Genomic DNA, 27,758 nt, shown 5'->3' with positions numbered 1-27,758 from the left:
TCGTCTGTACTAGCTTGGTAAAGGATACTTTAAAATAAAGAGCAAAATCTTTGGGTGCAAGTTGAATGTACCTTTCAAAAGGGCATTTATTCCACAATAGCTTCATTTACTGTTACCAAAAAGTGCTTGTGTGATACCCCAGCAGAGGCTATTTACAAAAATATAAACTTCTTAATATATATAATTTCAAAGAAACCTCATATTATTTCATTGCAAGTTTCTGAATTAGAAAGGTATGTACATTAGTATTTTGTGATAGAAATGTTACACGTGCTTGTCATTTCAAATAAAGCATAAAAACACATGGAATTATGTTAAAAGGCCACTGTGGTTGCTTTGGCATGAAAGGTGGCCAACATTTCTATGTTATCAGTGCAAACTGGCACATCAAGTTAAATTGCAATCACTATTTTAAAAATAATAATCTGACACAAACTGAAGGCTGAAGTTATTTAAGAGTTCTCACAGAGTCCTCAGAATTGCAGCTTGGTATTCTAATTGGTCAATCAGGATCAACAAATGAAAAGCTACATCCCAAATTGGTTAAGTCTTCCAGCTCAAGTTGTAGAAAAACCACAATACAAAATCATATTCATAATAAAAAAAAGAATCATTTAAGTCACTTCTCAAATAATATTACCAAGCCTCATTTGAAGTAGTTTCTAATTTGTGTTGTACTGCTACTGTTAACTGCAATTTCATTTCATTTTGATTTCAACAGGCATTAGTCCTTGTGCTTGCTTCCTTTCCTGCAGAATTTTGGCATGGAATAGAGTGTCGTTGAGAAAGCAGCAATGATGATAAGATTGACAATGATGGCAGCTGCAAGGGACCCAAAGGTTTGCGAGAAGGATGGAGCCAGTAGCCACTCACGGCGGTTGGCCATGTCAACCAGAAGGGCTTCCATTTGGAAGTGGGTCCCAATGATCCCACAGATGTGGAAGAGCTGGTGACTGTGCCCTGTGAGAGATCAAAAGAATACAACACTCAGTATTTCCATAGGGGGGGGCACAATCCCTCCCTTGCAGTAACATCAACAAGGAGTCTTATGGTCCCTCGAAGTTTATTATGGAATAAGCTTTTGTGAGCTACTACAGGCTACTTCATCAGATGCATGCAGTGTTATTGTGAATTGCAGCAGATCCTCCAAGTATCCCTATTTTCCAGGGATATCCCCAATTTACCGACGTCGTCCTGGTTTCTGATTTGATGCCGGAATGTCCTGCTTTTCCTTAGGATGTCCCTATTTTCAGTGGAGAAATGTTGGAGGGTATGGAGCTGTCCAATCCCCAAACCATCTGAAGGCAGCCTTGTATAGGGGAGTTGTTTACATGTTTAATGTTTTATTATGTTGTTATATATGTTGGAAGCCACCCAGAGTGGCTGGGGCAACCCAAAAAGATGTGTGGGGTATAAATGGTAAAATTATCATTATGGAATGTGACATCCCTATTTTCATCAGAGAAATGTTGGAGGGTATGACTCATTTCTGTGACTGCAATTTGTTTTAACAGTTGTTATGAATGAATTTTAAATTGTTGCAACATGCCCTACTGCCGAAGGGCAGGTAATAGATTTAATAATGCAATGTGCTGCTGCTGGTTGTTCTGTAATAATTAGGATTATTATACAAAGTGTCTTGCTGCCCAACTCTGGGGTTTTGCACTTGCCCATGGATGGGAGATTATAAGCCAAGCATCCTAATGACTTTGAAGTGGTTCCTTTGTTTCTCTGAATCCGACAAGTTGCCCTCCTCCAACAGGGCAGCTCTCAATACCTTGCAGCTGTTATTCCCTTTCTCAGGTGTGGCCACAACAGCTGATTAAAACAGCCACCTTTATGTTATCAGTTGCCAATATCTCCTGGAATCCACCCACCCCATTCGTTTCAGCAGGGCCTGCAAGGGGGAGAGCAGCCCCTTGTTGTCCTCACCTATGTAGTCAAAGACTCCAGGGGCCAGCCGCTCCGGCAGGTGTGTCGCAAAAAGGAAACAGGTGAGGCAGGCAAAGACAGTGTGCTTGAGGTGGATTGGAATTACGCTCTCCGTGCAACTTCTTGCAGCACATAAGTACAGCTGTGGCATAGAAAGGAAAGCATAAGATAATCTTCCTCAACCTGATTTCCTCCAGGCTCTTTGGACTACAGCTCTCTTCAGTCCCTGCCATTAGAGCCATAAGGTGCAGGGGCTGATGGGAATTCTAGTGCAAAATATCCGGTGAACACAAAGTTGTGGAAGGTGAATATAAGCTCCTTGTTTAGCCCAATTATGTTTAGCCAGCATGGTGCCCTCCCTCCAGACACTGTAGGAAAGTCTAGAAGTTCCAGCATAATCACAAATCTATATTTGTCTACTCACAATGTAAACCCCACTGAATTTAATAGGGATTGGGGCACAGCAGCTTATTGTGGATTTAGTGCTGACTGTTCATGCATGGAAGTCGTTCTCAGCACCCACATAATATCGTTCTCTCTGAAAGGTCACCCCATATTTTTATTCTTTTAATTTGGATTTACTGTTTCTGTATGTGTGCTTCTTAACTCGTTTTCTCATCAGATTCTCCATGGAAAGGACAAATTCAGATTAAATGGGAAATAATGAGGAAGCTCCCTTATTCGCAGGAAAGGGTGGGAGCCTAGAACCACCCTTCCGCAGCCATGCATTATGTTATGTATAAAAACACAGCAGACTGAGGGAAACTTCTTAAAGCCATACATACCCTGTAGAAGAGAGGGATGCTGTCGAACACATAAGGATGAGCAAAGGCGAATGTGCGAATTGTTTTGCTGAACTTTGGCTGCTCCATTTCATTCAACCTGAATAAATTTTGAAAACATATATGTGAACGAGCACAGTGCATAGGTCTGGTTTGCAGAACACAGAGTGTATAAGGCATGGGTCTTGGCTTTGTCTCCCATTCTTATCAAAGCTCTCCACATCCTCACATGACACAGAGGGAATTTCTGCAATTTACTTATACTTAGATGTGTATCCCATCAAGACCTGCATGCTTTGGGGCCAGAATGGCATTGCCTTGGCACCAAAATGCTAAAGCTATGCCCGTGTTGCCTAGGCACAGACCAATCCATACTGTGCACAGCCCCAATGACTTTTTCTGCTCAGGTGGTTAGGAAACCTTAGTTCAACTCAACTGATTCAAGCTTATAAAGAAGGGAAGAATCAAAGCACAAGAGGCCAAAGAAAATACTTGGAACTCAAATAAATAATTTTAATTATTGGTGGGCATGGTTTTCATTTTACACTGAGCTCTTACAGATGACCCATTTGTTGGGCCGTCGCCCAGATTTCTTTTCTATAAAATTTGTGTGGAGGGTATACAAAAACACTGTTAATCTAACGTTAATTCTGATCTGATTGCACGGAAGTTATAAGATGTTGCCGTTCTACCACACTTACTAGTGTGGTCTCCTGTCACTTTTCTTAGCCAAAAAAATTATGGTTGTTTTTTTAAAAAAAGAAAAAGTTGGTTTATTGTGCAAGAACCCTACATCCACTTCAGTTGTGCAATTTTGGCATATCATGGAACCTGTGAGCAGTTTCCCAACTGATGAATTGCCCAAACATGTTACATTACAGGATGTATCCAAACCACCCCTCACTGAGGATGGGCCAAAAGTCATGTAGCCTAAGAAAAATCCTCACTTCACTGTTCTCTATAATAGAAGCTTGGAACTTGCTTTATGAAGCCTGAATTTTGAACCATCAATCCAAGGCCTCTTCATCCTGATTTAGGTCATCTGTTTGGCAGAATGCATGGAAAACACGGGACAGAGCATCACCAGCAGGATGTGGGCAAAGAAAGTGAAAATTGAAATGAAAAGGACATGCCAAGAGGATGTAGCAAAGCCAACTGACCCTTGGACTAAAAGGAAGCCTTCAGAAATGTATCATTATCAATGTCTTGTTTTCCCTTTGCACCTTTAAGCAGCTGCTGATATTAGCTGTCACCACCACCACTGTGATCACTGATTAGGCACCTGGGTTAGTACTGGAAGAAGGCTGATTTGTTCCCAATTCAGAGTCCATATTGACATGGGTGACATATTGACTATTAGCCACCAAGTGTCGTCAATTAGGTGGAATCACTGTTTTGGTTGTTAGTGTCTCCTGCCTGCTTTCCAATCTACACCTCAATTGAGAGGGGCCCATGTTACCTTTCTATGCCGCCACTGTTATAATGGAAATAGGGAAGGCCGAGCCTGTTGGTTACACACAGTAAATTCGCATGAGAAAAATGCTTGGATGCAGAAATAAATACTTGGACATGCTTGTATAAATGGCATGTATCTTACTGCCATTCAAGCCTAACTCAGTGCTTTGAATAAGAACATAAGGAGAGTCTGCTGGATCTGGCCAATGACCCACCTTGTCCAGCACCCTGTTCTCACTGTGGCCAACCAGATGCTCCAGTGGGAAGCCCAGTGGCAGGATCTGAGCACAAGAGCTCTCTCCCCTCCTGCGGTTTCCAGCAACTGGTATTCAGAAGCATTGCTGCCTCCAACTGTGGAGGCATAGTTATTGCAGCTAATAGCCATCAACAGCTTTCTCCTCCATGAACATAGGAGCCAACTTCTATAGGCTCAGGTCCCTTCGCACACACCCCAATAAAATATTTGAGAGGACCAGGCCCTCAAAAAGTTGATTAACATTGCCATTCAAACGGGGTGTGTGCACCATGTCATGTGATCAATTATGCAGGGTGGGACTTACCTCCACACCCCCCCCAGTATTTTATCCAAGTTGGCACCCCATGCATGAATGGGTCTAATCCCCTTTTAAAGCCATCTAGTTCAGTGTTTCCCAACCTTGTGCCTCCAGCTGTTTTTGGACTACAATTCCCATCATCCCTTGCCACTCGTCTTGCTAGTCAGGGATGATGGGAGTTGTAGTTCAAAAACAGCTGGAGGCACAAGGTTGGGAAACACAATGTTCTGATTAGGCAGACGATGTCCACAAGTATTGACTTTTTTCTTTTAAAAAAAGGTACATTCCCCCTAATTAAAATAATAGAATTGGAGAGTTGCAAGGGACCCAAAGCATCATCTATTCCAGTGGTTCTCAACCTCTGGGTCCCCAGAGGTTTTTGGCCTACAACTCCCATGATCCCTAGCTCACAGGACCAGTGGTCAGGGATAATGGGAGTTGTAGGCCAAGAACATCTGGGGACCCAAGGTTGAGAAAGGCTGATACCACCTGCAAATCAGCCTCATCACTTATGAGTATATATCAGTGCTTCTCCCTGATCCAATCTTAACAAAGCATCACCCGACTCAGTATGCTCACCACCTCTGACAGGCCAAGATCTCCCTCCCTCCCTGTGTTTGAATGCTACTTCATCACCCTTAACCGGGTGCATCAGAGATGTGGTGGGCACACTAGACGATGTGGGGAGAGGCTTATTGTCATTCCCCTGAGATGGATCAGGGAGAGGCAGCATCAAGTCCAGCCCAGAGTGTTGAATTTATTCAGGTACCATCCTCCCTCACTACTCACGTATCATAAAATCCCTTGAGGTGGGGACCCTATATTTATTTCCTTGTGTTACTCAGGAAATCACCATCAATGTAAGGGTTAGCTAACATGACACCTCCAGATGTTGGTCTCCAACTCCCTTCAGCTCCAGCCCTTCAGGGATGATGGGAGTCCAATGCCATCTGGAGGGCACCAGGTTGGCAAAGGTTGCTGGCTGGGGCTGATCGGAATTGTGGTCTGATATTTATAGTGCTATTGAAATAGAAAATGAATACCTTATATATTTCGGGGGGGGCTGCTTTCTAGTGTACAGTGGTACCTCGGGTTACATATGCTTCAGGTTACATACGCTTCAGGTTACAGACTCTGCTAACCCAGAAATAGTACCTCGGGTTAAGAACTTTGCTTCAGGATGAGAACAGAAATTGTGTTCTGGCGGCGCAGCAGCAGCAGGAGGCCCCATTAGCTAAAGTGGTGCTTCAGGTTAAGAAGAGTTTCAGGTTAAGAACAGACCTCCGGAATGAATTAAGTACTTAACCCGAGGTACCACTGTAATTGACTCAGTTCCAGAATAAATATTCTCCCTAACCTAGGACGGCACACTCCCAGCTGCATTCCCATTGCAGAGAGGAAGCCGTCAATACCTGGAATAGCAGGAGAGGCTTGTGCCCACGACTGTGTTGAGCACAGCAGTGGAGACGTAGTAATGGTGGAATGTGCTGCCAATCCATTCTTCGGGGAAAACGTAGGCGGAATAAGCCATGGCGGATCCTAGAGGGATAAAGCAGACCCCACAACTCTATCAGACAACCTGCATTTCCACAGACACCTCACTACTTCCCCCCAGTGCTAAACTTGTGTGGCGCATGACAATCATTTTCTAATCAAAATGGGACCACTCACAAACTAAAAAGTCCCAGCATTTCCAGGAGAGACCCCAGCCTGAAACATTCAAGAGCTGCTGCCAGTCAGTGTAGACAGTCCTGAGCTATATGGACTAATGGCTTGCCCTCCTTCTTGTCCCGCTGCTTTCCTCCAGGAAAAACCACTCTTTAGATCTCAATTGAAGCAAACAGCAATTTGGGTTTTGTCCAGATTGATGTTTGCTCTGACTTAGCACCGAAGAATGGCTTTTCCCTGGGGAAGGAGCGGGGCAAAAAGGAAACCACTCGGCCCCGTGCTTTCTAAGTGTGGACAAGCCCGGATTGCTTTGATTCCTTACAAGGTTGCTTCCTCTGTTCCTATGACGCACAGGCAACCACATTCCCCGCAGCACTCGAAGCCACAGCTGCAGTGCCCTCTGCGGGGAACGACACATTTTCTTGGCGGCAAAATGCTGCGGTAATGCAATAATCTTCCTGCTGCAAAAGGAGCACACCTCAAGTCAAGGCTCCGATACGTTGGCTCGCACCCTCACCTAAGCTGTACAGGGCAAGGGCACCGTAATCAAAGAAGTAGCAGATGTGCCTGGCCCGGCTGGACATGGTGCTGAACGTGTGAGCGATGCTGGATGTCAGTGGGTAGATGCAGCAGGTGACCATGTAAGCCAGAAAGGGCCAGGTGTACGAGTCCCTCCAGACATCCAAGGCGTAGACTAAGGCCAAAAGCTTCCATAGGAAGTACCTGGAAGGCAGAAAAGCCAATCAGCTAGCAGCAACAGTCTTGTAGCTTACCTTAAGAAGATAAGAAGAGTCTGCTGGATCAGACCAAGGGCCCATCTAGTGCAGCATTCTGTTCTCCCAATGGTCACCCAAAGCAGGATCTTGCTTTCCAGGCAACTTCAAGGTTAAGATATGGAGCTGCTAAGTAACTCCCACACATTCGATAAATGCCACCTGTGATATTCCTGGAGGCAGGCTGGAACCTCCGGTAATGTATTCATTCCCCTTCCTTTCTGTTTAAGTGACAGCTGTCATTGCAGGGTGCGTGTGCCCATCCCAAGCAAGCCCATTCGTTGAGGTTGCCTGAGGCCACGATGCTAATTCCCCCCCCCCCCCAGCGGCTGGCTGTTGCTCCTTGAGTAATTCTTGGTGCTTTGGCAGCTGCTGCAGAGAGAACGTGGTGGCCTTATTGTTTGCAAGTGAGTAGATCTGCACAGAGGTGTTTAGAGCATGGGGTGAACTTAACCAGAATGGAAGAAGAGCCCTGCTGGCTCAGGCCAGTAGCCCATCTAGTCCAGCATCCTGTTCTCATACTGGCCAACCAGATGCCCCAATGGGAAGCCCACAAGCAGGATTCGAGCACAAGAGCCCTCTCCCCTCCTTTTGGTTCCCAGCAACTGGCATTCAGAAGCATCGCTGCCAACAACTGTGGCGGCAAAGCATAGCCATCATGGCTAGCAGCTTCAATAGCCCTCTCCTCTGTGACTTTGTCCAATCCTCTTTTAAAGGCATCTAGGTTTGTGGCCATCATCGCCTCCAGTGGGAGAGAGTTCCATAGTTTAATTCTGTGCTGCGTGGGGACAACCTTTCTTTTTTCCTCTGCCTGAATCTTCCTACATCCAGCTTCATAGGGTGTTTACAAGTTCTAGTGCTATAAAAGAGAGAAAGTAACTTTTCTCTATGCACTTTATCCATAATTAGGAGGTTTCATCAACCAGAGTGGCCCAGAGAGATGCCACTGCAGGTACATTTCTAAGAGCTCATCCACATGGGCGTATGTTGTGGGGGGCAGAACCTCACTTAGTTAAATATTTGTATTGATTTACTTGATTGGGGGGCAGGGATGCAGCTGCATTTTGTCCTGCATTTCTAGACACAGGTCCAGGATTTCCAAATCTGTGTCCGAGCAGGTTTTTTTCTTCCGCTGCCTTCCCCAGGAAAACCCATGTTTTGCCACTGAATGGAGCAAAGTTCATCGAGTCTCTGATTCAGCAGTAAAACCTGGGGTCTCTGGGGGAAAGTGGTGGAGGGGTGGATGGAACCCCGATCAGACACTGACCTGGAAATCCCATACCTGTGCCTAGCACGGCACAAAAGGAAGTGTGCATGAACCCTGAGAAATGATAGCTATCTCCAAATATCTGCAGGGCTGTTCCATGGAAGATGGAGCAAGCTTGTTTTCTGCTGCTCCAGAGGGCAGGACCCAAACCAATGGATTAAAATTACAAGAGAATCCAACTACACATTAAGAACCTTCTGACAGTAAGAGCTGTTTGACAGTGAAACGGAGCCCCTTGGAAGGTGGTGATTTGTTTTTAAACAAAGGTTAGAGGCCCATCTGTCAGGGATTCTTTAAGCTGTGATTCCTGCACTGCAGGGGATTGGACTAGATCATGGGAAGGCAAACTAAGGCCCAGATCTGGCCCAATTGCCTTCTCAATCCAGCCCACGAACAGTCCAGGAATCAGCATGTTTTTACATGAGTAGAATGTGTCCTTTTATTTAAAATGCATCTCTGGGTTATTTGTGGGGCATAGGAATTCATTCATATTATTTTTCAAAATATAGTCCGGCCCCCCACAAGGTCTGAGGGGCAGTGGACCAGCCCCCTGCTGAAAAAGTTTGCTGACCCCTGGACTAGATGAACCTCAGAGTCCCTTCCAACTCTACAATCCTATGATTCTATGAGTTTGTGAAATGGTAAAGGTAATGGTAAAGGTAAAGGTGCCCCTGACCATTAGGTCCAGTTGCGGACAACTCTGAGGTTGTGTGTTCATCTTGCTCTATAGGCCGAGGGAGCTGGCGTTTGTCCGCAGACAGCTTCCAGATCATGTGGCCAGCATGACTATGCCGCTTCTGGTGAACCAGAGCAGTGCATGGAAACGCTGTTCACCTTCCTGCCGGAAGTATTTATCTACTTGCACTTTGATGTGCTTTCAAACTGCTAGGTTGGCAGGAGCAGGGACCAAACAACGGGAGCTCACCCTGTCATGGGGATTCAAACCACCAACCTTCTGATCGGCAAGCCCTAGGCTCTGTGGTTTAGACCACAGCGCCAGCGGCGTCCCACCCCTTAAATCAAAAGCCCACAGCTCCTTTGAGACCATTGTCAAGGAACACAGCTCCTTTTATATATTTCAAGTGCACAAACAGATAATCACATACCAGGCAGGCAGAAAATGCGTCCAAATATTCACAGTTTCATTTGTCATTTGGAAAAGGCTGACGATGCAATCTGTTGCAGAACTTCTCGGGTGACGGTACCCAAAAAGAATGCCCTTCTCTCGGAAAACCTGCAGGAGGACAGCCAACAAACTGGAGATGAACCAAATTTGCTACAACTTGCATAGTTCACAGTGAACCTCAATATTCCTAAGCGGGAGAGGAGGGCTAGGGAGCTCCAGCAACAACCACAAAGGCACTGTGATGCCTGCTTTGCAAACAGGACCTCCGGAGATTAATTTTGAAACTTTCATGGGTTCTTGAAGGCTGGTTAAAAGCTTTCAAAGAACATAAACTAGGACTGTACACCCATTCCCAACTTAAGACGCAGCCAGGGCATCCTTTGTCTCAATTTGGATCACAGCTGGTTTTGGTAGAAACACATGAAAATGCAGCATTTCGTAAGAAACAACAGAATAGATCCAGATTGCTGCTTACATTGTGTAACCAGCGCCCTGGATGCAGAGTGAACAGGGCAGTGTAGATCTGTGGTTCCCAAACTTTTTGAGGGCCGCCACCCCCCACCCCACCCCCGGTTCCATAAACTGTACTCCTACCCTTCTCCACAAAAACCACTCTTCAGAATAGTGGTTTGCGTAACCCTTCAAGGAAGATAATAACACAATAAAAGTCAAAACAGTAACAATTCATTGCACATTTTTTTCAAAACTCAGTTAAAACTAGTTTATTTTCAACAAAATAAACTTGATCCAGTCATACCAGCTTTTTGAAATCTGATTGTCATTTACACCTCCAGTGCCTCCCTGTTGCCCCCTTGCCTCTTAGCAACCCCCCCCCCAGGGGAATCCCAGCATCTGCTAGGGGGCGGTACCACCCTCTTTGGGAACCACTGATGTAAAGAGCCTAGAAAATGCAGGCCAGATGTTTCAAGCTTACTGCTGTGTTTTTGCTTTGGAAATGTCCACCAGATGTCTCCACCACCACAATTATGAACACAACTTATAATAAAAGTTCTTTCTGTTTGCTGGACTCAGTGATGGCTCATTAAGACTGTAGTTGTATTCACAGGTAAGTTTTGTAGATTTCGGGGGGGGGGCCTTAATCCCTGAGAGGGATTCCTTTAGTTCTATTGAAGAAAACACAGCAAAGAGTCTCCTGGCACATGAAAAGGCTGGCACGATGTTCGCAGTATAACATTTTGTTGCCACATGCAGTTGGGTGGCATTTGCTGGGCTCACATTTTTAATCGCAATCTACTCATCTGTACTTCCTGAACCAAAATGTAGCTTTCCTCCGAAGTCTCAAGCTATCCAAATGTTGCAGTGCAGTCCACAAGCCATTAAAATATTTTAAACAGCAAGTATTAGAGGAAAACTGCTTACAAAAAATGTGTACATTAGTGAAAATGACTTTGAAAAAAATGCATTGGATCAGGGGAAATACATGCAAAAATCTGCACCATTTTCTACACGGGCTTTAAAAAGACAAGTTTGCCAACTTGTGAGGAGAGCGAGGCTTCCTGTTCCTCATCAGGCAATGGTGCTCCCCCTACCTTTCCCCACCTAGCCTTTCCCAGGCTATGACTTTAAGAGCAGCAGCAGCAGCAGCTGGGAAGAGAGTTCAGGGATATATATAAAAAAAAGTTTTATAAGTTGTGCCTTTTTGTTTCTCAGTCTGATCCTTTTACATGGTTTTGTATGTTTTGTGGTATTTTATGCATCGTGATTTGCTGTTACTTTTATTGATTATTGATAGGTAATTCTTTACTGTGGCTGAACTGTTTAATTATTACTTGCTGATGTTTAATTTTACTGTTTAGTATTAGATTCTGATGGATTGTTGCTTTGTTTGATATAAGTTGTTTATTTTAAAGCTATAGTGACTTTTATGTTGGATCAGATTGTTACTAGTAATACTTGATGTTTTACCATGTTTTTATGTTTTGGAAACCACCCAGAGTGGCTTGGGCAACTCAGTCAGATGGGCAGGGTATAAATGAATTATAGTATCATCATCATCATCATTCAAAAATGGGATAATATAAACTTAAAATTGAAAAGGACAAGTGTGTCCATTCCTCTCCAGACCCTACTTTCAGTTACGAAGGAGCCACCCAGGTCTGTAGGCATGCCATATGCCCTCATGAGACCCTCAGAAAAAGAAAGGCGTTGTTCAGAAAGCCACGCCAAATGCAAATCGGAGTGGCAGCTAGTACTCTGCAGAACAGAAATGGAGAATACAGAATTCAGTCTGTATGGGTGTGACCCTCTCCTGCCTAGCAGCCACCGATGAATAAGCAAAGCAAGTTCAATAGGCTAGCTAGACCAACACCTCAAGAGGTCTTTTCTGTCACAAGCAAGCCACTCCCGGGATTAGCTGGGACCTAAGGCCCACAGTGCCAACTTCGCTTCATGCTGAAACTTGCTTGGGTAGATTGCGGTGACTTTCATGTTTGCCTCCAAATGTCCTGGGAGGTTGAAATTCTTCCAAGAGTTACTGCTCATGGAACTTAAATGTTCACGCAGAGTCATGGGAAGAGCTGTATCTCAGTCATGGAGCATCTGCCTCACAGGCAAAAGGGCCCCAATCCTCAGCAGCTCCAGGTAGGGCTGGGGGAGACTCCTGCCTGGAACGCCGGAGAGCTGCTGCCAGTCAGTGCAGACAATGTGGAGCCAAATAGACCCAATGGTCTGATTCAATGCAAGGCAGCTTCCTATGTCCAAACCAGGGTTTCCTTCTGGCCTGGAGCAATCTGCTCTGGCATATGTGCCAACATTTCTCTGATGAAACAAGGGACATCCTAAATAAATAAATACATATAATTATTCTATTATTTATACCCCACCCATCTGACTGGGTTGCCCCAGCCACTCTGGGTGACTTCCAAAACTATTTGTTGTTGTTTAGTCGTTTAGTCGTGTCCGACTCTTCATGACCCCATGGACCAGAGCACGCCAGGCACTCCTGTCTTCCACTGCCTCCCGCAGTTTGGTCAGACTCATGTTGGTAGCTTCAAGAACACTGTCCAACCATCTTGTCCTCTGTCGTCCCCTTCTCCTTGTGCCCTCAATCTTTCCCAACATCAGGGCCTTTTCTCCAAAACTATACAAAAACACAATAAAACACTAAACATTTAAAAAAATCTTCCCTATACAGGGCTGCCTTTGGATATCTTCTAAAGTTTGTACAGTGGTACCTTGGTTCCCGAATGGCTTAGTTGTTGAACAGATTGGCTCCCGAACACTGCAAACCCAGAAGTAAGTGTTCTGGTTTGCGAACGCTTTTAGGAAGTCGAACGTCCAACATGGCTTCTGCAGCTTCCGCCTGAGCACAGGAAGCACCTGCAGCCAATCAGAAGCCGCACCTTGGCTTTTGAGTCAAACAGATTCGTGGAATGGATTGAGTTTGAGAACCAAGGTACCACTGTATAGTTACTTATCTCCTTGGCTCGGGGGTCGCATAACTCCATACCCTCCAATGTTTTTCCGATGAAAATAGGAGCAGCCTAATGAAAAAGCAGGACATTCAGGGATCAAATCAGAAACCGGGACGGCTTCTGTAAATCTGGGGCTGCCCCTGGAAAAAGGGACACTTGGAGGGTCTGCTCTGGCAGTATTTGGGGCAGGTTCTTGGGCAGAGGTCCAGCCCAGTCTTCCTGCCGCCCACCTTCCTTCAAGTGAGCGCTGTGACCTTCAGTGGGCATAGCATGTGTTCAAACATGGTCAGAGGGTGCCCTTCCTCTCACGACTGGCCCAAGACCTTGTCCCATAGGAGCCCACTCAGCCACTTCGGTTGGCAGAATTGGCATTTCACAGGTGCTACGTCATACCCGTTCCACATTTGTAAGAACGAGTTATTTCAGTGAGGCAGCACCCACACTTTGAAACTCCCTTGACTATTGACACCATTGTATTCTTTTCACCACCTGCTAAAAACATTATTGTTTAGACATGTCTGTCCGGGTTTTAAGGAAGTTGATGCACTTTTAAAATCTGTTTTTAGCCTATTGTTATTTTAACTGTGTGAAAGTTTTAAATTCTTGTTGTTAATTCTTCCTGGTGACAATTGTATTGCTTTATCTTTTTTTTGTAAACTGCTTTGAGGTTGTTGGTTGTTTTTGTTTTTTTAAGAATCAAGCGGTGTATAAATTTGATGAAATAAATCAGTGTTTTTCAACCTTTTTTGGGCAAAGGCACACTTGTTTCATGAAAAAAATCATGAGGCACACCACCATTAGAAAATGTTAAAAAAATTAACTCTGTGCCTATATTGACTATATATAAAGTAATTCTCTTGAATAGGAATCAAATAAACACAAAGAAAGTATTTTATAATTACTTTATTATGAAATAGTAAGTAAACAGAAATATGAAAAATTATAAAATACTTTATTTTTAAATCTTTCGAATTTTTCAATTTTTCCCACGGCACACCAGGCAACATCTCGCGGCACACTAGTGTGCCGCGGAACAGTGGTTGAAAAACACTGAAATAAATGGATAAATAGCCTGGTTTGAAGGACAAAATGGTGCAAACCTGCCCACCCCACCCCCCAGCCATTCCACACACAGAAGCCAAGCAGACTGTCAGATGAAGCTCACTCAAATATTAGCGATGCTAAGAGCATCCTCCAGCACAGGTGGAAGGAGGCAGGGAGCAAACATACACTGCTCTCAGAGGGTGTTATGTACTGAGTTGAATAGGATTCAGAATGCAGCAGTCTGATTGGTCCTAGAACAATAGGGTCCAGAATACAGCAGTCTGATTGGTCCACAATCCAGCTCCAGGTGGAAGTGAATCTGCAACCTGATTGGCCTACAAGCAAATCGCAGAATTAGCCAATCATGTGGGGCCCATTGTGTAAATAATGTATATAAAGCAGACATTCTGGGGGAACTTCCATTCCTCCTCACCACTATGAGCTGAATAAAGAGCATGAAATCCACTCTCGACTCCAAGTATATTTCAGAGGGGGATGGCCAGGGGGCTTAGAAAGGGCAGTCTGGGGATGGGGCCTGCCACCACTCCTCTCCAGCACCTGTAGCAGGTGCCTTACTTTGCCCCGTGGTTGGGGCACCTCTGCCTCTGCTAGTGTTGTGCTGGTCGCCTCCTCCAAGCCCCACCTGGGAGCTTTGCTCTCTTTAAAGAAGACTATGCAGCAGAGAAGAGAATTGAGACCATCCTGGTTTCATACCATGTTGGCCAGTCAAGATGGAAATTAAAGCTGCACACCCTTGCTACATTTAGAGCATATCCCCACCTCCAAGTATCCTGGGAACTGTAGTTCACCCCTCACAAAGCTGCAATCCCCAGCACTCCTAACAGACTACAGTTCCCAGAATTCCTGGAAGGGTGGGAAGAATATGCTCTAAATAAAACCAATAAAATAGACAACGCTCTGACTTTTAGAAGACATCTGAAGGCAGCCCTCTATAGGAAAGTTTTTAATGTTTGAGGTTTTACTGTAGTTTAATACTTTGCTGGAAGACACCCAGAGTGGCTGGGGCAACCCAGTCAGGTGGATGCCATATAAATAAAATTGTTGTTGTTGTTTCATTTGCATTCCGCCTTTCCTCCAAGCAGCTTGAAGCGGCACACATCGTTCTTCCCCTCGTCATTTAATCTCCACAACAACCCTGTGATGTAGGCGGCTTGGGCAACACGGTCAGATGGGCAGGGTACAAATAATAACATTATAATTATTACTTACCCCAGTCCATTCTAATAAAAAACTATCATAATAATAATTAGACTGGCAGCGATTGGCCAGAGGTCACACCCAGCAAACTTCAGGGCCGAGCGAGGGGTTTCGAACCCTGGTCTCCCAGGTCCTAAAGGTAAAGGGACCCCTGACCATTAGGTCCAGTTTTGGCCGACTCTGGGGTTGTGCGCTCATCTCGCTTTATTGGCCGAGGGAGCCGGCATACAGCTTCAGGGTCATGTGGCCAGCATGACTAAGCTGCTTCTGGCGAACCAGAGCAGCGCACAGAAATGCCGTTTACCTTCCCGCCGGAGCGATACCTATTTATCTACTTGCACTTTGACGTGCTTTCGAACTGCTAGGTTGGCAGGAGCAGGGACCGAGCAGTGGGAGCTCCTCCCGTCACGGGGATTCGAACCACCGACCTTCTGATCGGCAAGTCCTAGGCTCTGTGGTTTAACCCACAGCGCTACCTGCGTTCCTTAGTCACAATATTATGCCACACTGCCTTACCCAGGGTGGCATTCGCCTTGTACGAGACCCATGTTGCAAAGACCCCCTTTACTCACTTTGGGAACCTGGTCAGTGTTGAGCAGCCGGGGAAGCTTCAAACTCAGGATGGTGTTCATGGTCACGAGCTGATCTAGGCAGAGAGTTTTCCTCTGGGAAGAACTTTCCCGCCTGAGAGACAGGCAGGTTGGATTAAGTCTTCATCGGCGCCTCCGTTCAGACTTGCCACGAAGACCTGGGGGCGTTTTTTAAGGAAAGAGACAGCACACGAGGGTTGATATAGGAATGAAAATGATTGAGAGATGGGCCTCAGCAAGTATACAGGAACCCACGAGGTTAGGATTGGTGCCTCCAAAAAAGTCATTGCCCCAGGCAGAAAACTCAAGTGCCAGCAGCCCCACTACTTAAGGAGGGGGTTCAAACTACTGGGTGGCTCTCCCCAACCAGCACATTGCAATGTGTACCAAACACGATTTGCACACAGCCCCCGAGAATTTCTGGACTCCATATTTTGACCTCTGCAAACATGGCAGCTTCTCCTCAGGCTTAGATTCAGGGAGTGGAGCTCCATGAACACTCACAGGCTGAAGGCATGGCTTTACACAGAAGGAAAGATACAAACACATGCTGTCATGTCACAGAATTCCGTTTGTATATGCAGTGGTACCTCGGGTTAAATACTCCGGAGGTTCGTATTTAACCTGAAACTGTTCTTAACCTGAAGCACCACTTTAGCTAATGGGACCTCCTGCTGCCACCGCACCGCCGGAGCACGATTTCTGTTCTCATCCTGAAGCAAAGTTTTTAACCTGAAGCACTATTTCTGGGTTAGCGGAGTCTGTAACCTGAAGCTTATGTAACCGGAGGTACCACTGTACAATAATTTTTTATGAACTTCAAGTCAACCTACATAACAGAATCCAGTTACAGACACGGGCTATAGCGTACCAAGTGCTGAATAAGGTCAGATCGCAGCAAATTTTTATATTATCTCAGAAGAGGCGTTGCCAGTTCTGTGTGGTTCTTAGAGAACAGCACTGGTTGCCGATTCAATCCGCGGAACTGGCACTTTTATGGGTGCCACCTAATACCCATTTCCACATCTGTAAGAACTTAAGCTTGTAGTGACCTACACTTTGGAACTCCCTGCCTATTGATGTCAGGCCTTCACTGTATAGCCCCTCCAAAATGAGGCGTTTGGGATTGTGAGAGCCTAGGAATTCCGAGTCCTTATTTACAAAGGAAAACAATAAAACACCCTTTCTCAAAGCAATTTTTTCCCACTTCTCACCACTCGCCTATGTTGTGGGAGGCGTTCAGATGGGGCTATATATCCTGACATTACTGAGCCAGGCCTCTTTAGAGATACAAATCAGCCACAGCGCAGATGTCAAAGAATTCCGACAAAAATAGAAAAGGGAGCTGAAGTTACATAATTTCGCCGCAGCAGACAGACTAATGTAGTCTTTTTGGTAGAAGATGAACTGCAGCGGAATGGAAGCAGTGCTGGGTGCACAAGATGCAGAAACAATCAAATCAAAACAGCCAGTGCAAAATGTGTTTCCCACCCACCTCTCCTTAGAATGATTTTTAGAGAAGAGCCAGAAAAACTGGGTAAAACAGGCTATTCAGAATAAGGGCAGGAAGAACTGCCCTTGCTCTGTGCTAGCTTTGTGGCATTCCATTCCCAACAGGATTCCTGACTGGCTGGGATCATCTCAAGAGGAAGCCCATTTTTAAAGAAGAAAACGACATCAAAGCTGTGTGTTGAGGGCTAGATGGTGACTCCCAAGAACTAGCTGTAAAAAGCATGTGGAAAATACCCCCCCCCTCCGTCTCTTCTTCTTGCCTGCCCAAAATTTCCATAAGTGGAAACCTAGCTCAGCCTTCTTACCTACCCTGAATTTCTGTAGCACATGAGCTGCGATTTGCTGTAGAAATTGAGTCCTCTGGTTCTAGCTCACTGCCTGGCAAGCTACTACCCCAGGATGCTAAGGAGCAATACGAGTCGCTCTTCTCTCACACATGCAGTGACCAAAACGCAGCCAGGATGAGCCCTTGAAGTCTGCATTGAACTCTCCCTAGGCAATGAGAAATTCCTTGCAGAAGCGGACTATTTAAAAAGGGAGGTGTTGATTCACTGCAGAAAGAATCCACAAAATGCATAACTTGGCCACACCTTTTCTCAGCCTGCTATTATCCTTCACCTCTTTTATTTCTTTTAACCCACTTCCTCCCGGCCCCATTTTCTATAATGGCCGCCTGCACCCATTTACCCCACCTCTCTTCTTGTAAGTGTGGCCAGTCAAGAATTTCCTGAGTAGCCTGAGCCTGAGCAGATGCCAGTATTTTGGCAGCCAAGTTCAAGGTGCATCTCAATCCCACCTCAAGCCAGGAAAGTAGGTCAGCATTAATATTTATTTCATTTAACAATTGGTTCCTTAAAATACCACCCACCTCAAAGCAATTGCATGATAAGAACATGTTCTCTTCATTTTATTACAGTCGTACCTTGGTTTTCATACAGCTTAGTTCTCCAACGTTTTGGCTCCCGAATGACGCAAACCCAGAAGTGTCTGTTCTGGTTTGCGAACTATTTTTGAAAGCTGAACATCTGCTGAAAGCTTTGTCAGCTTCCGATTGGAACTTCCTGCAGCCAATCAGAAGCCGTGCTTCGGCTTCCGAACATTTTGGAAGTCGAACGGACTTCTGGAACAGATTCCATTCGACTTCCAAGGTACGATTGTATTTCATACAAGTTATACACTGATTAATTGTAAAATAAAGAAAAGAGAAATAAATCCTAAAAGCGGTTTGTGAAAAAGATACAATAAAATTATCTCTAATTAAATTGAAGAGTTTCAAAAAGTTAGACTAAAAACAGATTAAAACTCACACTGACTTTCTAAGCATCTGGGTCGGCTTGCCTGAACAAAAGCATTTTTAGCAGGACAGTGATGACTAACCTGATATCAACAGGCAGGGAGGTGCTGCAGCAAATACTAAGTTCTTACAAGTGCGGAACAGGTATTATATAGCACGTGTAACAGAGGTAGTTCCACTAGTGGTCAAGTGGGTGTAAGGTGATCTCATAGGTAAACTGATCCAAAGTTGCTCAGGGCTGATATACTAATAGCAACACTGTGAACTTGGACTGTTGAAATGATTTTATATATAACAATTTTAAGACCAATACAGATACAGAGAGAGGGTTTTCTTTATTTAAGAAATCCACTTAAATGGTTCATTGAAAGAGGAACATCTTTACCAGGTGCAAAAAGGACATTAAAAATGGACCCTGATGGATATACACCAGGAGGGAGCCCCAAAATAATTTATTATTATTATTATTATTATTATTATTATTATTATTATTTATATCCCACCCTCCCCAGCCAAAGCCGGGCTCAGAGCGGCTAACAACAGTAAAATAATACAGCATTCTAAAATCAGTTCATTATAAAATCAGTTCAAATCAAATTAATGGCAACCATTGGGCTAGAGTTCTGTGAGGAGCCACCACAGACATGGTTTCCTAGTGAGATAGTCCCTGTTAAGAGACTCTTTTACGCAGAGCGAAGCGATCAGATGGATATACAAGCATCCCCCCACTTATGCAGGGATTGCGTTCTGGACCCCCACGCACATAAGCGGAAATTGTGTAAGTGGAGAGCGCCCTCTCTGCCGATCTCTCTCCAATCCGTAACCAAAAATACTGTATCCAAAAATATCCATAACTAGAATTAGAGCTCTGGTGCTGACGGGAGGCTGGAGGATGCATGGGAAAGCAGCCAATGCTTCTGCGCTACCTCGGACATCAGCTATTAGGCGGGGAGGCTGAGCAGCCTAAACAAAGCTCCGCTGCACCTCAGGTCTCTCCAGGGCTTCGTACGCCCTCACTGATGTCCTCTTCAGGCTCTGGGAAGGGTCTCCTTGCAAGCCATGAGGACTCTCCAGCTCTCTCCTGCCATTCCCAGGTTTGAATTAAATTATCTATTTCCTGGCACCCTGCATATACACGGTTGCACATGAATCGATCGCACGTAAGGGGGTGGGACGCCTGTATAAGGAGTGAAACAACCCCCCTATCACAGCAACAGGAGTCTGCAACTGAAATGTGGCGGCACCTAGACTTTGGAACTCCCTGCCTATTGATATCAGGTAGTTGCCTTCACTGTCCTCTCTTCAATACCTGCTAAAAACGTTCTTGTTTAGCCCACACAACGTTTTCAGCCTATTGTTATTTTAACTTTCTGAAAGTTTTAAATCCTTAATGTTAATTTTTCTTGTGGATACTGTCTTGCTTTATCTTTCTCTCTCTCTTTTAGTTTGCTTTTTTCTTTTTACAATCCAGCGATGTGCAAACTTCATGAAATAAATTAACTCCTTTCCTGGCTTAACTCCTTTCCTGGCCAGGCAACAGAGGTCTGGAGCAAAGCCACCACCGCTCCTTAAATTTACTGCCCCACCCCGACTCTGGCAAAAGCCTGGCTCTTTGCACCGCGATGGGCTTCTGTCCCCTTCCCCGCTAAATTGCAGGAGCTGCTGTCTGGCACAGCGACATACCTTCCCTGCTGCGTCTGGCAAGAGACATCCCTGCAGGCCACTGTGTTCATGTTTGGCTTGGTGACCGTGCAGGTCCCCCCTCCCGGCTTATCTCAACATGCCAGCGTACGCCCTGTATCCAAGAGAGTGTGTGAATCTTGCAAAACACACAGCGACACAAAGCCCCACCTGACTGCTGAAGCACACTGGCTTCCCCACCCTTTCTGGATGCTAAATATTTCCGCCAGGTCGTTCAGGACACAGGATCGCTTGCCTGCCTGCCTGCCTGCCTGCCTTCCCCGCAAGGATAAAGCAAGGGTTCAAGGCATCCATCCTCCCCACCCACCCAAAGGAGAATGTTATGCACCTGCAAGGAGGTTCAACATTCTGGGTAAATAATGGAGATGTTAATGAGTAACTTTTTACGACTTCCCCCATGTGGCACCAAAGATGAGATTGTTGAAGCGGAGAACCAGCCTCGGACCAAACCCTGCTGTGCACACCCTCAAAGGCAGCCTTCCTCAACCTGGTGCCCTTCCAGGTGTTCTGGACTCCCATCAGCTCCAGCAAGGGCAGCTGCACTCCCACCAACACCAAACAACATCAAAAAGCTGTGCCAAGGTGGGGAAGGCTGCTCAAAATGGTTTGCAAAGCAGGGGAAAAACAGCCGCAATCTCACACAACTCCCTGTGATTCCAAAGAGGCTGGTGCAGAAGAACATCATCTAGGTTGACTGCTGGTAGGGATTTGATTCAGTTTGCATTTAAAGGGAAAGTTCCCCAATTTGCAAAATGATATCAGAATAGAAACCCCGCACTTCTTCAAAATTCATGGCTCTCCAAATTTTGTAGCACAGTTCTCCCTATATATGCAACCATATACTTGCTTGGGTAAAGCGTGCATAAAGATGCATATAATGGGGGGGGCGGAGGAACGCATTATAGTGAGGAATAATTTCTTTGCAAAAATGTGCTTTTCAGGGGGGTTGAACTAAATGACCCTCGGGGTCCCAGTATACCTGAAGAAGTGTCTTCACCCTTATCATTCAGTCTGGACACTGAGGTCCAGATCCAAGGGCCTTTTGGTGGTTCCCTCACTGTGAGAAGTGAGATTGCAGGGAACCAGGCAGAGGACCTTCTCGGTAGTGGCGCCCGCCCTGTGGAGCACCCTCCCATCAGATGTCAAGGAAATAAACAACTGTCTGACTTTTAGAAGACATCTGTAGGCAGCCCTGTTTAGGGAAGTTTTTAATGATTGATGTTTTATCACTTTCTTATTATTAATAATAATATTCTGCTGGGAGCCACCCAGAGTGGCTGGGGAAACCCAGCCAGATGGGCGGGGTAAATAATAAATTATTATCATTATTATTATTCCAACTCTACATTTCTACAGTCAGTGATTTTACGGGGTATATAAATAAGGCTGACAATGATAGGTAACATCCTTACCACCCTTGCAGGGGCGGGTTTGGACTAGATGCACCTTTGAGTCCCTTCCAGTTTCACAATTTTATGAGGAAAAAGAACAATCGTGTGGCATTTTAAGCTGGCAACGCGTACACAGCCTTACTCTACCCCCTCAATTAAACACAATCGGAAACAAGAATGTTTCTGAGATCTGCCTGAAAGGTAGCAAGGAGCAGCCGATCTCGGCCACTGACAGGCACCTGCCCAAATCCACCAGGTTAATGTCTTACTTGACGATGCTGTGCACCGTTGTGCAAATCCAGCAGCCCCTTAGATCTTCTCTTGAGTTATGCTGCAAGCCACCAGATGGGCTCCCAAACGCCGCTGAAAACACTGTACTCCTAGGCGACCTGAGTCGCTCCTGGCAAGACTCCCTGAGATGGTCCCCTCCAGCAGCAGTTTGCAGAGAGTCTGGTTAAGGAGCTTAAACATTGATGGTTGCAAATGCCTCACTTGAGTGGCAGGAGAGAGGAAGGGCAGGGAGGAAAGAAAGAAACCAGGAAGAGCTCTGGGGCAACCTCCCAGGGTGCGGCTGCTTCGAGGTGGTTCAAGGACAGAACTATGTATACCTCGAGGCCTGCCGCTGGCGCTGCTAGGGTTAAGCCCCTCCAGGTAAAGCTGTCCACTCCAGTTTCTCAGTTTTTGCAATCTCAAGCTGAGTTCTCCCCTTTCCACACCAGTCTGTGAATTTTTCTTAAGCCCTCTTGTAAATGCACCAGAATTTCCCTATGACTGTCTCCCAATCTCCACATTTTGGCAAAGCAATTTCCCTACATATATTGCATTCAGGTATGCTATCTTTATGATATATATGCATTCCCCCCCCTCAAATATTTTATTGTTTTCACTTATTTATATGAGAAGCAAAGATCAATATTCAACAATCCTGCCCACCCCCCAGCAGAAGCACCAAATGTCTGTTTAATGACATTTCACTTTTGTGCCATTTCGGTTTTTGTACGAAGATATCATCCCATAATCTGCCATGTGTTCTTGGAGGCCTATCACCATTTCCCAATGATGCTGCCCACGTAGAATACATGCATTTTTATGCACACGTTATCCTTGGAGATGCACTGTTCTGCTCACATGGCTTGGCTGGAAAACCGCATTGCAAAATTCGGAGAAGTGTGACTTTCCAAGGATGGCTGTGTTTTGGTCCATGCATTGTTTCAGAAAGGTTTGCTGTACAAGGAAAACTGTTGTGGATTTCTTCCTCCATCCATGCTCAGATGCAACAAACCAACCTCGTGACTTCCAGATGTTTTGAACTGCAGCTCCATCAGATGACTGGGACCGATGGTGTTGCAAATCCAAAACATCTGGAGGGCACCTGTTTGGGGAAGGCCGCTTTATGGAGACATACTTTCCTAGCCAGCTTGCGTTGCTCGAAACTGCTGTCTCTTCTGCCAAGTTATACAGTCAAACCCCATTTTCATAATGCAGGTTATTTAGCAACATCCTCTCTCTCGGGTATATTATTCAACAGGCACAAGGAGCCAGGAAAACAACAGGCCAGAGATGAGTTGCTCTCGGCTGCCCCATAAACAGTTTGTTCCTTCCTGGATTAACCAAGTCTTAGTAGACCCAGAGGATTCTGGTTGCATCAGAACTTTCTGCCAGCCAACTGCAAGAGTTTGCAAAACCTTAAAAAAGGCCCTTGCCTAGGTTTGACCTTAAGTGGTTTCCCCAAGAAACTGTCAATCATAGTATCATAGAATTGTACAGCTGAGAAGAACCCAAAGGGTTCCAGACCCCCAGGAATTGCAAGGGTTCCAGACCCCCAGGAATTGCAAGGATTACAGACAACAGATCAGTTCTATCAAGAATGGCATCCTAATTCCCGCAGACTGGATCTGGTGCGGACTGGCCAGCCAGCAGCAGCCTTACCAGATAATGTTTGGGGTGTAGTAAAAACATGGGGGTCTCTTTTTGGGAAAAAGGAATGTACTTTTTGTATATTGCATCTTACCTCCAAGGTGATATACATAGGTCTCTTCTTCCCCATTTAATCCTCACAACAGCCCTGTGAGGTGGGCGAGGCTGAGATGCAGTGACCAGCTGCAAAGGTCACCCAGGGAACTTCATGGCCAAGTGGGGGATTTGAACCCAGGTCTCCAAGCTCCTAGTCTTCATTTAATCCCCACACAACTGGAACCCAAGAGCAAATGCTTATGTATTGTGCCAGAAGGATGGCTTTGCCCCTGACCCCTTTTACATGATTTGGGGGGAAGGGGCATGGCTCAACAGAACAGAACTCCCTGACCAGCCTTCAGATACTACACCAACTGGCCCGGCTAGTCTAAGCAAGTGGAAATTTACAGATGCTGCGAAAAGGCAGCTCAATATTTATTTTTTAACCATTCCGCAAGTTGCAAAACAAGAACAGCACGAAATTAACATGCAGTGAAAACAAGACGGACAGCCCAATTAAAGCACAGCGGACTGAAACTTTTCCCAAAAATAAAATAAAAAGCTACTTTTGTTCCTGTCCTCTTTGCCCAGGCAACACCAATGATTAGCATGCCAAAGGAATGAGGAACTGTATTTCCACCAGCCAGAGAAAGCGAGACTCAGGCTGGACCCTCAGCCTCTGTTCTGGACACCCAAGGGACTCAGGGCTGGTTCACACCTTCACGCTTGCCCCTTGAGGACTGTCTGCTTAGGGCGACTTACGTGATTTAAGAATCCTGCCCCACCACCAACAGAGCCATTCAGTGGAGTCAGTTCACACACTTAGGGTCGAGCCATCATCAAACGGTGGCCTGCATGTCTGAACCTGCCCTTATCACCACTGCAGGGGGTTGGGCTAGATGACCCTTGGGCCCCTTCCACCTCCACAATTTGATGATTCTAAGATGACTCGCAGCAGGTTTTTGAGAGACTCTGGAGCAGCCTTCACCAATCTGGTACCCTGTGGATGTTTAGGACTACAATTCCCATCAGCCCCCCAAAAAACTGTAGTCCGAAACAGGGCACCAGGTGAGGGACAGCGGTGCTGATGCTGAGGCGCTTCTCCTTTTCATTCTCCTCTGCTCTTTTTCTTGTCTGCTGTTGCTGACCCTCTTTCTCCTCTTCCCCCCAAACAGTCTGTCACACACTCTTTCCTGTTTCGCCTCTCTTATCCTTGATTGTTTATAGAGAACCAACAACATGCCTGCCACTTTAAACGATACCGGAGCACAGGTCTCTGCTCCCAAGGAGCTTACAATCTCAAATCTGGCTTGGTGGCAGAGCACAGCCATCATGGCTAGAAGCCATCAACAGCCCTTTGGCTCTTTGAATTTGTCCAGTCCTCTTGTAAAGCCATCTAGGCTGGAAGCCATCGCTGCCTCCAGTGGGAGAGAGTTCCATAGTTTAACTATCCGCTGCCTGAAGAAGTCCTTCCTTTTATCTGCCCTGAATCTTCCAACACTCAGCTTCCTGAGATGTCTGTGAGTCCTAGTTCTAGCTACAGGTAGGTAGCCGTGTTGGTCTGCCATAGTCAAAACAAAATAAAAAAAATCCTTCCAGTAGCACCTCAGAGACCAACTAAGCTTGTTATTGGTATGAGCTTTCGTGTGGAATTTTTTTATTGTGAGTCCTAGTGTTAGGGGAGAGGGAGGGAAACTTTTTTGCCTCCGCTTTCTCAGTACTGTACCATGCATTATGTTAAAAACTTCTATCATGTCGCCTCTTACTTGCCTTTTCTCTAAATTAAAAAACCCCAAATGCTGCAACCTTTCTTCGTTGGGGAGTCACTCCCTCCCCTCGATCATTTTGGTTGCCTTTCTGAACCTTTCCCAACTCTGCAATATCCTTTTTCAGCTGAGGCGACTAGCATGCCAATTGTGGTTGTGCCATTGATTTGTATAACTGCAGTATGATATGGGCTAGCCCCAGTTTACAGAAGGGTTCTTTCTATATTATTATTATTATTAATAATAATAATAATAATAATAATAATAAAAAATAATATTTATATACCACCCTCCATCGTAAGATCTCAGGGTGGTTCACAGAATTAAATACAGGATGAAACAAGCAAATAATTAAAACAAAACAGCAAAACAATAACTCCCCCCTTTCCGACAGACACATTCAAAAGGCTCTAGAATATTAATCGGCCAAAGGCCTGGTTGAAGAGGAACATTTTTGCCTGGCGTCTAAAGTGGTGTTATAGATGGGGGGGAGGGTCCCCCTAAACCCTAAATAAATGCTAAGATTTTGATTACAGTAAATGGGATACGTATTAAAACACAAACTGCAGAGCTGTGCCGGACAGGGGATTCCTGGGCTGGCTTATGCAAACCAGCCTAGCCAAGCTAGAGGCCCATTGAGGCAATGCAAGAGGACTTCCCCCACACCCTGAAGTGTGAAGAGGGACAGGGGTTTAAAGGGTCGCCAAAGTGATGGGTGTGTGTGTTTTGAGCAGGGGTTTACTGGGAGGAAGGAGGAAGGAGGAAGAAGGGGGAGATCTATCTTGGAGAGAGGCAGCCTGAAGGTTGCCTGCGCTGCTGCCTCAGGACTTCCTCCATGCAGACGGAAGTTGTAAGAAGGTGAACAAACCCTATTTCTTAAAGCACAACAGTCTCCAAAGGGACACGGACCCTGTGCGTGTGCCTGGGACCCCATGGGCTCTTGCCACCGCTTGGAAGAGAGGGGCAGGCAGCCAACTTTTGTAACAATATAATGAAGGCTCCAGGCACATCATCAGTATAGCAGAAGAGGGGAACAGGTGCCTTCGACATGTGTGTACAGTGGTACCTCGTATATGTATATTACCTTGGAGGTAAGATGCAATACAGTGGTACCTCAGGTTAAGAACTTAATTCGTTCTGGAGGTCCGTTCTTAACCTGAAACTGTTCTTAACCTGAAGCACCACTTTAGCTAATGGGGCCTCCTGCTGCCGCCCCACGATTTCTGTTCTCATCCTGAAGCAAAGTTCTTAACCCGAGGTACTATTTCTGGGTTAGCGGAGTCTGTAACCCGAAGCATCTGTAACCCGAGGTACCACTGTAGACTGAAGCAGGAACTTCAGCAGGTGTGGTATATATGGGTGTTGTTAGAGAGCAGCACAGCAGGGGCAGGACTCGGGTCTTACGCCGTGGGCCCCACGTCTCCTACCCCTTTTTGTAAACTAGGGAGACTGCAAAACATTGGTGACCCCAGCCACCGACTCACCACCTTCATTTTCCCGGAAGCATCTATACATATAGATTCACATTCCTGGATCTGTGCTTTGAGTTCTTTAAGCGCTGCCTCAGGGGTGCCAACTTGAATAAAATATTGTGGAAGCGGGGGGGGGGGGCAGCCCTGCATAAATGATCACAAGACACAGTGTATGCACACCATTTGAATGGCAATGCCCATCAACTTTGGAGGAGGCTGCCCCCCTCAAATATTTTATTGGGGTGTGTGAAGGAACCTCAACCCCTAGGAGATGGCTCCTGTGCAATGCTTCCAGTGTAGTATCTGCGGGAAGCAAATGGAGGGGGGGGGAGGCAACTGCAGACTACCCCTTCCTCCTCACCGCTGCATCTGGGGAACCTAAGGAGACCCCTACCGAACCCCCACAAATCTAGGGTTAGGAGGAACGAGACTGGGAGGTCACAATCCTAGTTTAGAAATTTAAGAGTACTTACCTCTGCCAGCCAAGCTCTGTCAAAGGCATGGAGAGAGAGAGGCAATGCTGCTTCTGTTGCTGCTGCTGCCGCTGCTCCTTCTCTGGTTTCCAGCTTCACAGGGATGCTCTCGTGGGATGGAAAGGAAAGTCAGTCCCCACCTCTTAGCCTAGACAGAGGAGGGAGGCTTGACAGCGGCTAGGCCATCTCCACAGGTTGAAGAATGTGACCAGATCTTTCCAGAAGCCACTCCTTTCTTCTGGTTGTATTTGCAATTAAAGGAAAAAGACAGCCTTTTGGGTGGTTGTTTTTTTAAAAGCGTGCTGGGGTTTCCCCACCCAAAAAGCTCCTTCAGTTAAAGAGTCCCCAGGCCA

The 27,758-nt window shown here is 45.8% G+C and overlaps 1 protein-coding gene across 4 annotated transcripts; it reads right to left on the bottom strand.

The window, feature by feature from the left end:
- Positions 1 to 55: 55 nt before the first annotated feature.
- Positions 56 to 27,758, bottom strand: PAQR5 (progestin and adipoQ receptor family member 5). 4 transcript variants are annotated; one of them, XM_077919081.1, is made up of 9 exons: positions 27,406 to 27,758; positions 15,826 to 16,001; positions 9,538 to 9,665; positions 6,909 to 7,114; positions 6,136 to 6,262; positions 4,174 to 4,218; positions 2,718 to 2,814; positions 1,933 to 2,074; positions 56 to 960 (listed from the first exon to the last, which is right to left on the bottom strand). In XM_077919081.1, exons 2-9 carry the CDS (start codon positions 15,883 to 15,885, stop codon positions 725 to 727), a joined length of 1,041 nt encoding a protein of 346 aa, XP_077775207.1. In that variant the 5' UTR covers positions 15,886 to 16,001; positions 27,406 to 27,758; the 3' UTR covers positions 56 to 724. The 4 variants fall into 4 exon arrangements, with proteins under 4 accessions (XP_077775207.1, XP_077775205.1, XP_028562508.2 ...); XM_077919079.1 differs by lacking the exon at positions 27,406 to 27,758 and adding an exon at positions 22,011 to 22,256; XM_028706675.2 differs by lacking the exon at positions 27,406 to 27,758 and adding an exon at positions 20,333 to 20,484.

This window comes from Podarcis muralis, chromosome 14 (genome assembly GCF_964188315.1).
Source record: "Podarcis muralis chromosome 14, rPodMur119.hap1.1, whole genome shotgun sequence".
NCBI classification, from domain to species: Eukaryota; Metazoa; Chordata; class Lepidosauria; order Squamata; family Lacertidae; genus Podarcis; species Podarcis muralis.
This window is presented reverse-complemented; position numbering and strand designations above follow the sequence as displayed.

What these genes read in the sequence shown, in the direction of transcription:
- PAQR5 (XM_077919081.1), bottom strand. Translation starts at nt 15,885, where the DNA reads ATGAACACCATCCTGAGTTTGAAGCTTCCCCGGCTGCTCAACACTGAC. An exon ending in ACACTGACCAGGTTCCCAAA is followed by an intron (nt 9,666 to 15,825) that starts GTGAGTAAAGGG and finishes GTCCTCCTGCAG; the next exon opens with GTTTTCCGAGAGAAGGGCAT. An exon ending in GCATCCCTCTCTTCTACAGG is followed by an intron (nt 2,075 to 2,717) that starts GTATGTATGGCT and finishes TCTATGCCACAG; the next exon opens with CTGTACTTATGTGCTGCAAG.